A 15,120-nucleotide genomic window follows, 5' to 3' on the forward strand; every position below is an offset into this window, starting at 1 on the left:
TTGCGCCTCTACCGCCCGCACCTCAGGCTCGCATACTGCTACACCAGCCAAGGCCAAGATGTTGGAAAAAAATCGTTATCTAGTTTTCTCCACGCGTCAGTCGGAATCTTGGTAGCGTATCTTTTAGTGGGCCGAGGGTAGACGACCAGTAACCACGTTTCTGCCGAACACCCTTGTACGCAACGGACGATGATCATTTAAAGCTCTACTCTCTCCCCACGGATCTTTCCTCCCCAGCATCTCCTCACTTCTCTCCAGTTTCCATCGATACAACGCAACCATGCCGCCACGTATCAAGGAGTCCGAAAATGGTGTTCCCACCTACTGGGGCAAGTCCGGCAGGGCCCTCCAGGTTCTCATCACCATCGTTGCTGTTACCGACTTCCTGCTCTTCGGTTATGACCAGGGTGTCATGAGTGGAATCATCTCCGCTCCCGCCTTCCAAGCCGCGTTCCCTGAAGTCATAGATGACTCTACCTACGAGGGTTTCGTCGTCTCCATCTATGCCGTCGGTTGTCTGCTTGGTGCCATCTTCGTCTTCGTCTTTGGTGACAAGCTTGGACGCCGCAAGAGTATCTTCCTGGGTGCCGGAGTTATGATCATCGGTGTCATCATTCAGATTGCCTGCGTTCCTCCGAACAGCGGTGCTACCGCCCAGTTTATTGTCGGACGATGCATTACTGGTGTCGGAAACGGTATCAACACTTCTACCATTCCTACCTACCAGGCTGAGTACGTCGACCCAAAACCTGCTCTTTCAAACAACTACTGACTATTTCCAGGTGCTGCAAGGCCAAGAACCGCGGTAAAGTTATTTGCATCGAGGGTTCCATGGTTGCCATTGGTACGCTCATCGCCTACTGGATCGACTACGGCTGTCTCTACGGTCCCGACGACTTCACCTGGAGATTCCCCATTGCTTTCCAGTGTGTTTTCGCCATGATCGTCATCGTTATGATGATTTCGCTACCCGAATCTCCTCGATGGCTTCTCAACCACCATCACGAAGACGAAGCCGCTACTGTACTGGCTGGTCTCAACGGTGTTGCCCGCGACGACCAAGAGGTCATTGTCCAGATGCAAGTCATTCGTGATGCAGTCAGCGCATCTGGTGGTGGCGGCAAGGTCCCTACTAAGGCTCTTCTTACCGGCGGCAAGTCCCAGCACTTCCGTCGTGCTATCCTCGGTGCTTCCTCGCAATTCATGCAACAATTGTCTGGTTGCAACGCTGTCATCTACTACTTCCCCATTCTGTGCCAGAGCGCCTTGAACACCGACCACAACCTCGCCCTTCTTCTCGGAGGTGTCAACATGGTTGTTTACGCCATGTTCGCCGCTACCTCTTTCTACTTCGTTGAGCGTGTCGGCCGCAGAAAGTTGTACCTCATCGGTACCGTCGGTCAGATGACCGCCATGATCATCACCTTTGCCTGCCTGCTTCCTGGTGGCGTGGAAAACGAGGACAACGAGGGACCTGCCAAGGGTGCTGCCGTTGGTCTGTTCTTGTACATCGCCTTCTTCGGTGTCACGTGGCTCCCACTTCCTTGGTTGTACCCAGCTGAGATCAACCCTCTCAAGACCCGCCAGAAGGCTAACGCCTTTTCTACGATCAACAATTGGTGAGTCTGAGTCCATTCAAAGCGCATTCAAACAATTGCTAACGTTCTATTAGGTTGTGGAACTTCTTCATTGTCATGATTACCCCCGTTTTGATCACCAACATCGGATGGGGAACCTACCTCCTCTTTGCTGCTCTGAACGCCTCCTTCATCCCTGTCATCTACTTCTTCTACCCTGAGACTGCTGGTCGTTCCCTCGAAGAAATTGACCTCATCTTCGCCAAGGGTTACACCGAGAAGATGAGCTACGTGCAAGCCGCAAAGCAGCTCCCCAAGATGGACGAGGCTCAGATCGCCGAAGCCGTTCGCCAGTACGACCTCTCCGACAGCGACGTCGAGAACCGCTCGGCTGCTGGATCGCTCAAGGAGAAGCGTCAGCAAGATGAGGAGCTGATGCCTCAGGCCGGAGGTCAGATGTAAGATCTGATATGTTGCAAGACGAAGATACGAGCGCTGGTCGTACATGATTGCGAATGAGCGCGCTGTGTGCGCTACGGTATCGTTAAGTCGTTACTTGTTATGCATAATGCCTGGAGGAACTATACCCGACGCACAAACGTCACCCATCTAGGCTTGAGATGCATGGAGGAATTTGCTACGTCGCATGTCTAAGGAATGCGCGAGTTTCGTTTTGTTTCTAATTGCATAGCATCGCTTTATACCATTGATCGACAGATGTCGTCAACCATAGAAATCTATGACTTTTCTCACTACACTATGTCTCCTCCACCCTTGAACATGCATACTCTGATGAAAAGTCAGTCAAATGTCTCCTACTTAGATGCAGGCGGGCTCAAGGAGGAAAGCTTACAAGTACCAGTCGACTGCCATGTTGGCGTGTTCGGACTCAGCGCAGGTGAGGCCGACGACCACGATCGAGCATTTGCAAGACCAGCATCGATGCGCAGCGCCAGATTTCGAGACTGCGATATAGTAAGCAGGGAATTAAGGTAGAAGTAAAGCAGTGGATTAGGTATTTGACAAAGGTCCGGGCATACATTTTCATCCTTGGCCCTGGGGAGCCTGAGGTCCAGCACCATCTGCAGTTCCACCTTCGCCTTCGGCAGGCGCAGCAATCTTGATAGCGGGAACACCGCCGGCAATCGCAGCAACCTCGATAGCGGGGACACCGACAGGCGGTTCAACTTCCATCTCATTGTCGGGCAGTTGAAGGGTCTCCATGGCGGCAGTCGCGTCAATCACTTGCTCCTGCAGAAGTAGAAGTACGAGGTCAGTATATCTCTCACATGCACTTCGTATAGCTAGAGCTTACATCTTGCGCCGTGCTCTCGTCATCCACGTCGTCTTCGAGATAGTAGTCGTCAGGTTCAGTTCGTACCAAGGCGGCATCCACGTCGTCAATGTGTTCGCGCAACTCGTCCATGTGCCTATCGAGCACAGCGTCCTCGCCCTCTGGGTTCCAGCGCCTGACCACACGCCACAATATCTCCGCCTCCGCGTGACAGTTACTCGCGTCTAACCAATTGCCCAGTGTTGAAGCCAACAAGAGGAGCGCTTTCATACGGTGGTATCGTGGTATAGCGTCGTCGGCGAGAAGCGCGCGGGTCTTTTCGATACACTCGTCCAGGCGGTCGTTGTTGTAGAGTTCGCCTGCTTCGTTCAACGCCTTGGTAAAGGACTTGTCGATATCGATGGCAGTGGTCATTCTGTTAAGAGCCCACGGGCTTTATGGTATCTTTCGCTGGCTGTGAAGAGACGTGCACAATGGTTGTGTGCGTGTTGTGGATGAGTGGGTGAGTGTGAGATCGCTGGACTCAACCTTGAGAAATCACATACCTAGGTATCGCAAGCCATCATGCATACCAAAGTGTAACTTCCCTAACAGTCCGAGCTAATTACAGGCCCCCGTATCAATTCGAAGGCGCAATCTTTTCTTCGCTGATGTTGAAGGCGTCTCGCATAGTACGGGAGCGATCTTACCTATGTTGCTTGAACGTTGTAAGGCTTTTTGTATCAGTCAGTACGAACCACTCAATGACTCAGCATTACCGCAGCGCTGGACGTATTCTGCTAGGCCCATCGTTGTGTATCTATAATATATCTCACGAGACCATGTAGTTCTGTCAGGAATTCAAGGTGCTGCGGCGAACGCACGTGCCTCGGTAGTGCTCGGAACGTTCCGAACGCGCGCCTCGATGACACTTGGCTTCCATTCCACTCTTCGATACTGCGATCTTGCGTCCTCATGCTACTACACCAGTGACCGAGCACTATGGCGATATCGAACGTGTCATTTGACACTCTGGGTCCTTTCCTAGTGTGGCAGTTTCTCATTCCCGTCGTAAGCTAGCCCTCACACCTGCGGCACGGCAATATCTAACGCGACACAGGCAGCGGGATGGGCCCAGTCCATTCTCTACAGCATCTTCATTCGCGCCGGCGACCCGAAACCGCAGCCCGGCACTCCGCGCTTTATAAAGCACCGCCGCAACATCTTGATCGCCATCTACGCCGCCTACTTCGCCTTCACCATTTACGAAGTCGACTTCAACTTGCAGCGCTCTAGCAATGCATACAACGACCTTGGTGTACCACTAGACGTCGACGAGAGCGCACTGAATACCCGATTCAGGAGGCTGACGATTCGATACCACCCTGATAAGATTGGGCCGAACGTGGATAGAGAGAGGGCAAATGACTTCTATGTTCATCTGAAGCGAGCCAAAGACATCATAATGGATCCTGTGAAGCGATTCGCATATGACCGCTTCGGACCAAGCATCTTTGCGCAATGCCAGAGCTGTTTGACTATCAAGGACTACACAGACAGTGCGCTGCTCACTACCGCTACCACCTACGGCGTACTCTTCATCATTCTGGTTGGCGCAAACGCCCTCGGCTTCCTAACAGACGGGTCCTACTGGCGCTACCTAGGGCTTCTCGCTGTTGCGACTTTCGAAATCCGTACCGCTCTTCGTCCAGATTACCCCACCTTTCTCTCGAAATACCTGAACCCGTTGGTCGCAAGAACCAACCTCCGTCCTCCATACCTACCCTTTCAAGTCATCACCATATTGAAGAAAGCTGCGATATCCCTTACGCAGTTTCTCGGTCTGCTTATGCCACTTTACCGAAGCGACCCCCAACATGCCGCAAAAGCCAACGACGATACCGAAGACACTCGCCACAAGCAGCTTGATCGTCTCAGCGCGCTTGTAGCGGAGAGCAATAAGGATGCGAACAGACTGCTGGAGCTGGAAAGCGTGCCATATAGGGATAACGAGAGGGCAAAGGGCGAGCTGAGGGAAGCACTCAAGAAGTACATGGTACAGAATGTGGTGCATCAGGAGAAGGAGGTGAGGAATGCTATGGGTGAGGTCATGATGCGGAAAAGGACGGGTGTGCCGCATGGTGCCGTGGGTACGAAATAGTACTCATCCGAGCCGATCGATATTTGTTACCAATCCACGGCTTTTCATATTTGCTCTATGGATACAGCAAGAGCCGCGCTTTTCGACTCTGTCTACCATGCTTCGCCTGGTGATTCTACTCAAGATGTCGAGCTGATAACATGGTTGAATAACGGCAAGTTAGAAAAACAGGGCAGAATATCCTTGTGCACCAACGAACCCGGTTCTCTATCAGGATGTATCGCAGTTCCATGAGCGGGTGATTAGTGCTATGGTTTTAGCCCTTTGTTGCTAAACCCGACTTTTGCCCCCGCTATGGAGCGAGCCCGACGATCCGCCAATTCCCCGCAGCCTCCCCACATCTTCTAAGACCATTTCAGCAACCTTTCCGACAACTCAATGGAACATCTCGCGGCCGTCGGAATAATCGCGTCCGCTTTCGCCTGGAAAGAGAAGCACGATGATGTCGATACGCTTTCTGTCATAGCTTCCGATGGCATATGAAGCTCGGATGGCCATGGGAATATGGACAGCTCCTTCCATAAACCACCAACGATCTCAATACTCCCATAATGGCCTCACTCAGAGTCGCCGCCATTTCCCTTGCAGCCTCTGCTGTCTACGCATACCCAACGACAGACTATTCCGGAGCCGCATGTCTAAGCGTACCAAAGACAGCAGAAGGTGCTTCGATACCACATAGCAACTCCTTTGCCTCATTCTCCTTCGAACCCGCCTTCTGGGTTGAATTCTTCGGTAATGCTAGTACTCCCAACAACCTTACTTTCAATGTCTTGAACAGAATCCATGAGCATGGTGGAAGTCCTGTCATACGACCTGGCGGCATCACCATGGACAGCATGATATTCGATGCTGACGGTGGCGACGTGGTGCGTACCACTAGTCCGGAAGGCGGCGTATGGCGGACCACTGTTGGACCCGACTACTACAAGAGTTGGAGTAATTTTCCCAATGGCACCAGGTTCATCTCAACTCTCAACTTCGGCAATGAGAGTTTGGAAATTTCTACAGGCCTTGCAGTCGCATCGCTTACCTATCAACCCGACAAGGTCGCGTACCTTGAGCTCGGTAACGAGCCGACCAACTACGACGAGAGTCGGTGGAATGACTCGACTGCAGCCTATGTGCAGCAATGGAAGCAATACACGGCTAGCATAGATACTGCGCTGGATGCTTTGAACAGTTCAGATCTACCCCAAGAGCGCTGGTGGGCATCTTCCGCCACGACCGACGACTCAGGACTTGAAGTTCGACCTGCTGCACTCATCCCAGCAGGCATCGACTCAGAGGATCAGGTCGGCATATATTCGATACACTCGTATGCTTTTTCAACCTGCGATCCAGAGCGCGCTGCATTGGCCACCATCGAAAACATCCTCAATCATACCGAGCTCACACGTTACTGCGATGAAGAAATTTACCCGTCTGCCCGCGCTGCTCTCGATGCCGGAAACCATTGGAACATTGGCGAGTTCAACTCCGTCTCTTGCTCTGGAGCACCAAACGTTACCGATACATTTGCGCAAGCACTCTGGGTCATTGATAGCGAGCTGATCTACGCAACAAGGAATGCCACTTCCACGCATCTACACCAGGGTGCTACACTTGCTCTTCAGTCGGACGAACAGCTCAACACGCCTGGTGCAAACGGTAGTCCAGGTTTCAGCACTTACTCAATGCTATACCCTCGCGACACCGAGTTGAGAGGCCCGGCACGGACTCTGCCCTCCTTCCTCGCGCAGCTGTTCATGGCTGAGGCCTTTGCTGTGCCCGACACTCGGGTTCGCGCTCTCGAGCCACCTGCTGGCGTTGACCCAGAGTCGTTCTCTGCATATGCGTTCTACGTCGACGATCACTTGTCGAAGCTAGCACTCGTCAATATGAAGCCTTTCTACGCCAACTCGACGGATGACTTCTCGGTACACGTTGATCTATCGAGCGCTGTGGGTTCCGGTGGCGGATGCTTAGGTGTAAAGAGATTGACGGCACCATTCGTGAACACTGGGAATAGCTCTTTGACATCTTGGGCTGGACAGTCATTTCCTCAGGGTGAGCCGATGGGCAACGTGGTGGTTGAAGCGGTTGGGACAGATGCTGTAGTGAACGTGAGGGGTAGTGAAGCAGTACTTGTGTTCTTTGACAAAGACAGCATATATGGTCTATAGATGTCAGGATGTATACGTAGCTCCTAGTGTTAAAGAATAATGGAGGAATTGCGATAGCAGTTGACAATTACGTACAGCGCGTGAAACGTGCATCTGTCGCGCAATTCCTTCTGCGAGATGGAATTGATCAGTCTAGGCTCTAGAATTGAGATGCTGGGATTGGCTGATCGTCACGGCGTTGCATCGTGGCTTAAGCCAAGCTGCGCTGGTGGAGACGAGTCGCGATCCTTTGGCCCCTGTCGCTGGCTAGCGTATGCCCAGGTGTATCCTTTCGCTCACGTCAACGCAGCTTCCATCGAGGTCCTCTCACCAACATCAGCTTTCCATCTCACTTCATCATCCCTTGAAGCTCACAATAGCGTCCAATCAAAGACATGCACTGATGGTGTCGCTCGGGGATCATTTTCGGCCTTTGTGCGGGCCGGAAGCCATTGCCCAGCCACGGATCGCATGGCAGCAATAAGAGACGAAACACGGCAAGCCTAATTACGCCTGGCCACGCCACCAAAACTTCCTGCAGAGGTCAAAATTATACCGATCATATCAGAAGGAGCATACAAAAGACTGTTGCATCACCTATAGGCACAAGCGTCCTGATTCATCCATTGACTCCTACGCTAATGTAAAGTATATGCTTCATAAAATCAAAAAATATGCGGATGACCTTTGAAATTCGACGTCACACGGTCGCTAGATTTATGCGCAGTCCCGTCCCTCTGAGAGTCTCTACCACACTTCCTATCTTCAGCATGAACTGCGCAGCTTCGTAGGAGAAGCGCTCGTAATCACCATCTCCCAGAGACCCTTGCGCTAAATCGACTTCGACTACGACCTCAGTACGAGCGGTCTTGATGACAGTGAGGCCCTCAATGGTTTTGCAATACCGCCGCTCTTCAAACAGCCGCTTTTCCGGCAGCAGGAAGGCAAAGTCAAGCGGCCGAATCTGTATGTGCAAGCGCCTTGCGTAATCCGCTGGAACCATTCCCAGCCCGAAACCGTCCGTGTCAAGAAATGGTTTGAGCAGAAAGAGCTCGTGATGGGCAAACTTGAATGTACGTGTCCAGTAGTAGCATTCGAGCAATTCTTTAGCAACCTCACTACCCAGGCCTCCTGCACTCATATAAGCTGCGGTGGGGTCTTCGATCCATTGATAGGAATGCTGGCCGCACGCCTGTCGGATGAGGTGCGCGAAGCGTCGGCCGTTTCCGGTTGCTGTGCGCCGAACGATGACTTCGTTGTCATAGGATCCCTGGACGCAGAACGTATACACCCGGTTGCGGAGCTCACGTGGTAGACGTGTATAGATGTCTGAAGCCAACTCTTCGACTCGAGGTGTGCGAGGATTTTGGCTGTCGTTTCTGGCAAATTAGTCCTGACCGGGTCGTAGTCGCATTCGTCACTCACTGCTTCTTAGGTTGCTCCACAAGGACGTCGCTGTTCCATGCAAAATTCTGCTGTCGCATCATCTCAAATCCGTATGAGACGTCGTCGAATCTGTCCATGACCATCATGTTTTTCTCTGTGATCGACAACGCTATCGGAAAGTATGTTTTGATGGCATGCTAGTTCCTAGGATATATACTCTAAAGCAACGGTGTCTCGCACAAAAGTCGAATTCACTTCGCAAATGCACACAGGTAACCACGTGAGTGCTAACTGGCAACGATGCTTTTCGCGAGTGCTTTCGCGGTACATCCTACACTAGTCTGGCCGCCACGCGAAGTAATCCGGATTAGGAAAGCATTGCGCATGGCACGGATCCTGTGGGAAGCGAAAACAGCAGCAATCACTTCAAAGACGCAACGTCTGGCAGCATAAGCCCGAAAGCAACGCCGTAGTCGCCGATATGAAATGACCCGAGTTGAGGCCTGACTGACCGCCTTAAACACCGAGCTCGCCGGACGCATGTAGGTTCTGCGACAGCTTCGCAAAGGCTCCTGCTTTGTGCGAGACCCTCTAACATTAGTTGCACATTGTAAGCATCTGACATACAACCCAGCCCTCTCCATTGGATTACACGCACATCCCTTTGGCCCCTCTTCGCCGCCCTCGCCGAACTGAAGTGTGCATTGGTGTGAAGGTGATTATGGTCACGTGCTTACGCCCCACTCTTTAGGTACCTACCCATGGACACCGGAAGTCCTTGTGCGTTCCGCCCGTTGATGACCTGGGACCCAACACATTTCCCGGGAAAGAGCTCAATATACCAGATGCGAACCATCCGACGACTTTAGTACACCCACTACGGTTCGGACCGCGGATTGGCAGAACCCCCGCATGCGGCACAGCACTCTCAACAATAACGGGAAGCACGATGATGGCACACAATTACAGTCGATCGAGGACCCCATTTCTATCGAGGTTAGCTGTAGGCGACGTTTGATGGCATCTGACATGCGTTTGCTGTGCCACATCCAGGTAAGACGGCGCTTACATACGCCCTGAATCGCAATCCGCTCACACCGTAAGCCGCACACAATTTGTCGCCAATCGATCGCGAAGATTAACGCGACCCCTCTGACCCTCTGAATCCATTTCTCGTCGTATCCGCCATCGATTGGTCAGGAGTAGATGTCCTCGCACTGCACGTCACGACTTTTCTCCACCAACATCCATCACAACATCAGCAGTAACCGCGATGAAGATCTGTCACTACAAATGGGGACCGTGCCACGTTCTTACCGGGATTCATCCACACCTTTATCTCGACATCGAACCGGGTATCGTGTCCTCCACACCCACACCCTCTCGGGAACGTCCTCTTCGCTTATAGCACGAATCCTTCTGCAACTCAAATTATCCTGCGGCCCCATCTTAATCCATGCCCTCCACTACACGTCTCTGGACGTTCAAAGAGATCATCTCCGCGCCGGAAAAGTACTAGAGCACGTCTCGAGCAGTGAACTCCGCCCTCCACCGCGTGTGATGGTAGTGACACGACTTCTTGGCGATGCTGTTGATAGTGGAGAGGCTCGTACGGTCCAACGAGTACCAGATCGTACACGCTGACTACGCTTACCACCCCTAGAAATGACGGATTTTCAGCTGCTAGAAGCAGCGCGGGCGAACGTGGCACGCACTAGCTTCATGTGTAGTCAAATCATCTGTGTCGTCGCATTATCTCTTGGCACTGACCCGGAGTCAATCGTCAGATTTGGGGCCTCCTCGTCCTCCATATCCCGTTCGCATACTCGCCCCTCCCGGTGGTAAAACTCACAATAGATCGCGAGGCATTAGCTGACTCGATAGGCCCTCACTTCGCATGCCCCGGTCAGGCAGTCTTGTGGCGCTCGCTTGGATCGAGAGATTTCAGGCTAGTATTATGCGGACTCAACCGGTAGTCCATTTTCGACGGTCTTCGTTATCACAACAACCTATTGGTAGATGATCAAGGCGCCAACACGGCCGAACACGATTGCTGGGGCCATGGAGGTCGGCGAGATACACATACCGTCGACTCAAAGGTTCGCTAGCGACTGTGGCAAGCGCCAGCGCCTAGTGCACTTCTTTCTCCCGCCTTGTTCACGTATGAGAAGCTCAGACGACTCACCGGAGTTCCTAAATGATCTCCGAGACCCCCTATGAAGGCCTGAGAAATTATGTACAATTTCTTATTTCCATTTCCATGATTGGTCATAGCTGTGTTACCAAGGGGGGATATTTCAACAAAGAAAATGTCCGAACGCAGCGGCAGGATCACAGCGTGATAATCGAACAAAGGAGGAGCAACATGATCTTCGACAATCTTAACATTTCAGTGTCGAAAACTCCTTTCTGGATGCCTAATGAGGTATTTCTTCGCGAGAGTACAGAATATAGGAACGCGAACACTAAGGCTTCACCATTTTCGCCCCGTCAGCGGCGTGCTATTGACGGCATACAAGCCGGTTTCGTGCTGCCACAAGGCTCGAAGTCTTCCGAGTAGGCCGCAGTTCGTTGGCGAGTGGAACTTGTTGGTGGCATACCAAGTATTCGCGAGTGTGCTAAGGCTGCAGCAGATCTAGCGAAATCACACCCATCTCATGTCTTACTCGCTAGCGGTAGGCTATTTTCACATCGCTAAAGGCAAAAGTAGTGCTCACTGGCCGGTGAAGACCTTTTCAGCCCGTAAATCACAAGGTTGTTCAGCTAGGCCATGGTAGACCAAGTCTTCGTATGGATGTGTTGAGCACTCCGGGCTACGGGTGAGTCAAGAGTGGCGGAGTCTGGACTTCACATTGCGAATGGGTGTAGGTGCGAAGAGCGCATCTCCTATGGGGTGACGGGACGGGTGTAAGGGGGTAGAGAGTGATAAGCTTACGCCCTCCTTGTCGCAGTTGGTTTTGATCCAAGGGGAAGATGTCTTCAGTGAACGGTATGTCACGCAGTAGCAAGAACGATGCTATATACATCATTGGCCTGGGCCATGAGTACCCGCCCCATTCGGTAAGACAGGAGCAGTTTGAGGACTTCTTGCAGCGCTTGTGCCCCGATGAAGTAACTTCACCAGCGTCAGTCATCCAGTGTCTTCCGTAGGAACTATTCGTCTAATGCTAATGGCCTCGCCAGTATCCAGAAGCTCATCCAGTTCAACAAGAAAACCAAGATCGTCTCCCGCCCAACTATCCTCGACTACACAGGATGGACCAAAGAGAACACTGCACCGCCGGATGCCGACTCCATCTCCCGAATGTTCCGGACAGAAGGTGTGCAGCTCACCACCTTGGCCTGCAAAGAGGCTATGCGAGAAGCTTGCCTTGAGCCCAGCGACATAACGCACACGGTAGCAGTGACTTGCACTGATCAGAGCAACCCCGGTTATGATCTCTTTGTATGCCAGGAGCTTGGGCTTGGTCCAAACGTGCAACGAGTGCTACTTCATGGCGTGGGATGCGCAGGCGGTCTATCAGCGCTGCGTGCAGCTGCTAGCATCGCCGCTGCTGCATCACAAAGAGGACGGCACGCCCGCGTCCTGGTGATGGCGTGTGAGATATGCAGTCTCTCTATTCAGGCAGAGGTCCAAGCGGCCTGTGAAGACGGCAAGCTACACGTAGCTCCAGCGCTATTCTCCGATGGCGCAGCGGCGCTAGCAGTATGCAACGGTCTTGCGCTGGAAGACAAGCAAAAGCCAGTGTTCGAGCTGAAAGATTGGGACAGTGTAGTTGTGCCGGGTACTTCGAGCTATATCTCGTACGATATCGAGAAGCATGGTATGTTTCTGTAGCGTCCAGTGTTGCGTTTCTGTTGCTTTGAGTTGATGCTAATATATTAGCAGGCATGATAGCTACTATCAGCAAGCACGTTCCAGGCACAGCCATCGACGCCATATTGCCCTTGTTCGATCGACTGCGTACCACCCTCGATACTACTCACGCCTCTGCATCCGTGACTCGCAGTCCGGCTTCGAACTTCGATTGGGCTATTCATCCTGGCGGTGCGACCATCCTACATGGGGCCAAGCAAGCTCTGCAACTCAACGACGACCACATCCGAGCCTCGCTCGACGTGTATCATAACTATGGGAACTCATCCAGCCCAACCGTGCTCATCGTGTTGGACAAACTTCGCCGAAATGGGGAAGGCAGAGAGAACATTGTTGCGACCAGTTTTGGACCGGGGGTTTTAGTTGAAATGTGCTTGATGAGACGATGCCGTCAAGACACTACAGCACCATCATCTCCATCTGGCGCACATACGAAGATGTATACTCTATGGCTATCTCTACACTCACGGCTGTCAAAGAGGTGGACCCAGATACAGCCAAGGGCCGGGAAAGGTATCAAGAGAAGGACGAGCGGGTATGCCTCAATTGTACATTAGTAAATATCTCCGAAATCAATGCATGCGTACGTAGAGAACGGTCTCGTGAAGGCTGCGTCGCGGTGGGTGCTGTTCGAGTGCACAGGTAGCGATTGGCTCTCTGCGAAGTGGGTCCGATGACGTCAACGCGTCTGGATCTTGAAGGGACGCGACTTGCTATGACCGCGTTCCTTCTCAAATTTTAGACACAACGCAACACGCATGGCCCGCACACGCTCGAATCAGCGATACAGCGAGCAAGCTGAAGCGGTTCCACCAGTTCTGAGTGATGATGATGTCAAAGAACCCGATGATCAGCTGGCGACACCATCATCTGCATCCTTCCAAGACCGACTGAAGAAGTTCCAATACACCGAAACGCGGACGGAGCAACGTACCGGACCACCATTCGAATCGCCGTTAAAGTCTAGCAAGCGCACTAGGACTGCTGTGAGCGCGGCTGTAAAGATCCCACCGGAACCTTCCCCACGACCGAAGAAGAAGAGGAAACCCAGCAAATATGCTGACCCATCCAAATACGCGCATCTATCGCCGCTGGTCGACATACTAGAGCCTAATCTGATTTGTGTCTTCGTTGGCACGAATCCAGGTGTTCAGACGGCTGCTGCAGGGCATGCTTATGCGCATCCCTCGAATCTATTCTGGAAGCTGCTCCACTCCTCAGGACTTACCGACCGTCGACTGAAGCCTGAGGAAGATCGGAGTCTTCCCGCTCTGTGTTGTATGGGTAATACCAACATTGTCGAGAGACCCTCCAAAGACGCTGCCGAGCTCTCGAAAGAGGAGACTGCGGCCGGTACGGCACAACTGGATGCCAAGTTCCTCAAATACAAGCCAGAGGCTGTGTGCATAGTAGGCAAGGGGATCTGGGAAGCCATCTGGCGGTATCGCTATGGCAAGACCATGGGCAAGAAAGATTTCAAGTATGGGTGGCAGGATGAGGAGCACAACATGGGCAAAAGCGAGGATGGCCAGGAAGAGCAGGATGCTGATGGCAATGTATGGAATGGGTCCAGGGTCTTTGTTACTACGAGTACGAGCGGTCTAGCGGCAAGTCTGAAGCCGGCCGAGAAAGAGGCTATCTGGAAACCCTTCGGCGAGTGGGTGCAGAAGCGAAGAGCCGAACGGGGCTTTGTGCCTCGGCCAGCGGAAGCATAGGAACCCGGTGACGACGTACCGTAAACCCAAGGGTTGTCAATGACGGTAGTCGTCGCTACTTTCGTGAAGGAGTCGACAGCGCAACGTATCAACTGTTCAAACGAGCGAAAAATCATCCATGTGTGCTCCTTTCGACTTCCACACTACGACTTCTACGAGCCGCTCTTCTGCTTTGTCCACCAAGCCATGCGTCGTCCAACAGTACGAAACGACGAGCTGTCATACGGATCGACCCGTTTGTTTGGTACTGACAATCCTGGGATCCCATTGCTTGTATCGAGATTGCGCCTCACCTGCGCCACAAGAAGTCGCTACATTGGTTAGTCGACTGCCCTCAAAGTCCTTTTACTGCCAAGCCGGCTCTCAACCAGAGTGACAAACATCGCTTTTCGGACCGCAGACTCTCCACTTGGTCGCCGACGGCGTACATGCTGACTTGGCGCCGGACGCATCCGCGCCGCCCAAGGTCTTCGGCATCAACACCACAGTAGCTTTCGGACCTCTTAGCGGTATTTCCGTCTTCGTGTCTGGCTTTACGCTTTACAAGTAGATTCGTGGCACGAATGTTGTAGGCATGATATCGTCAAAGCACCAGCTTCGTCGCTGCTGTCATGCCAAGGGGACGAACGACTGAGCCACTTCACTGGCCCGTCTAATATTGCCTGTTGAAAAGTGGCGCCACAGCTAAGCCATTCTAGTCACTAGCGTCCGGAACGAACGGCAAGCTCGCATATGCATCCCAACAGCACCTCACATGTGCCATTCACGAAAAGGTCATTTCAGCTCGCGCTTCTCCCGGACTAGTGGTAGGAAGTATCGAAAACCTATACGTGGGTTGTTAATTCACTGCATCTGGCAGTCTGAACAGATATGCTTGCAACACCGCACCACGGAGCAAAGCAGTGTAACTCGCATCGTTCGCACGCAGAACGAGACGTTATCAAGTCATGCGCCTTACATACCAAGACTTTGCATACGCGTATGACA

The 15,120-nt window shown here is 52.5% G+C and overlaps 6 protein-coding genes across 6 annotated transcripts; 4 read left to right on the forward strand and 2 right to left on the reverse strand.

Annotated features, from left to right (window-relative positions):
* Positions 1-280: 280 nt before the first annotated feature.
* On the forward strand, positions 281-2,039 carry J4E85_009334 (uncharacterized protein; the record flags this gene model as incomplete). The annotated part of the gene is made up of 3 exons (XM_051473558.1): positions 281-732; positions 783-1,619; positions 1,673-2,039. The coding sequence occupies 3 exons, from the start codon at positions 281-283 to the stop codon at positions 2,037-2,039; spliced, it is 1,656 nt and encodes a 551-aa protein (XP_051322763.1).
* Positions 2,040-2,621: 582 nt separating this feature from the next.
* Positions 2,622-3,285, reverse strand: J4E85_009335 (uncharacterized protein; the record flags this gene model as incomplete). Its single annotated transcript, XM_051473559.1, has 2 exons — positions 2,622-2,828; positions 2,893-3,285. 2 exons carry the CDS (start codon positions 3,283-3,285, stop codon positions 2,622-2,624), a joined length of 600 nt encoding a protein of 199 aa, XP_051322764.1.
* Positions 3,286-3,852: 567 nt separating this feature from the next.
* Positions 3,853-5,011, forward strand: J4E85_009336 (uncharacterized protein; the record flags this gene model as incomplete). The annotated part of the gene is made up of 2 exons (XM_051473560.1): positions 3,853-3,921; positions 3,971-5,011. 2 exons carry the CDS (start codon positions 3,853-3,855, stop codon positions 5,009-5,011), a joined length of 1,110 nt encoding a protein of 369 aa, XP_051322765.1.
* Positions 5,012-5,562: 551 nt separating this feature from the next.
* On the forward strand, positions 5,563-7,176 carry J4E85_009337 (uncharacterized protein; the record flags this gene model as incomplete). Its single annotated transcript, XM_051473561.1, has 1 exon — positions 5,563-7,176. One exon carries the CDS (start codon positions 5,563-5,565, stop codon positions 7,174-7,176), a length of 1,614 nt encoding a protein of 537 aa, XP_051322766.1.
* A 679-nt stretch (positions 7,177-7,855) lies between these two features.
* J4E85_009338 (uncharacterized protein) lies at positions 7,856-8,684 on the reverse strand (the record flags this gene model as incomplete). The annotated part of the gene is made up of 2 exons (XM_051473562.1): positions 7,856-8,534; positions 8,581-8,684. 2 exons carry the CDS (start codon positions 8,682-8,684, stop codon positions 7,856-7,858), a joined length of 783 nt encoding a protein of 260 aa, XP_051322767.1.
* Positions 8,685-11,532: 2,848 nt separating this feature from the next.
* On the forward strand, positions 11,533-14,133 carry J4E85_009339 (uncharacterized protein; the record flags this gene model as incomplete). The annotated part of the gene is made up of 5 exons (XM_051473563.1): positions 11,533-11,666; positions 11,725-12,365; positions 12,464-12,788; positions 12,824-12,953; positions 13,201-14,133. The coding sequence occupies 5 exons, from the start codon at positions 11,533-11,535 to the stop codon at positions 14,131-14,133; spliced, it is 2,163 nt and encodes a 720-aa protein (XP_051322768.1).
* Between the last annotated feature and the right edge of the window lie 987 nt (positions 14,134-15,120).

Source organism: Alternaria conjuncta (assembly GCF_024043145.1).
Source record: "Alternaria conjuncta strain BMP 0040 chromosome Unknown scaffold_16, whole genome shotgun sequence".
NCBI lineage: Eukaryota > Fungi > Ascomycota > Dothideomycetes > Pleosporales > Pleosporaceae > Alternaria > Alternaria conjuncta.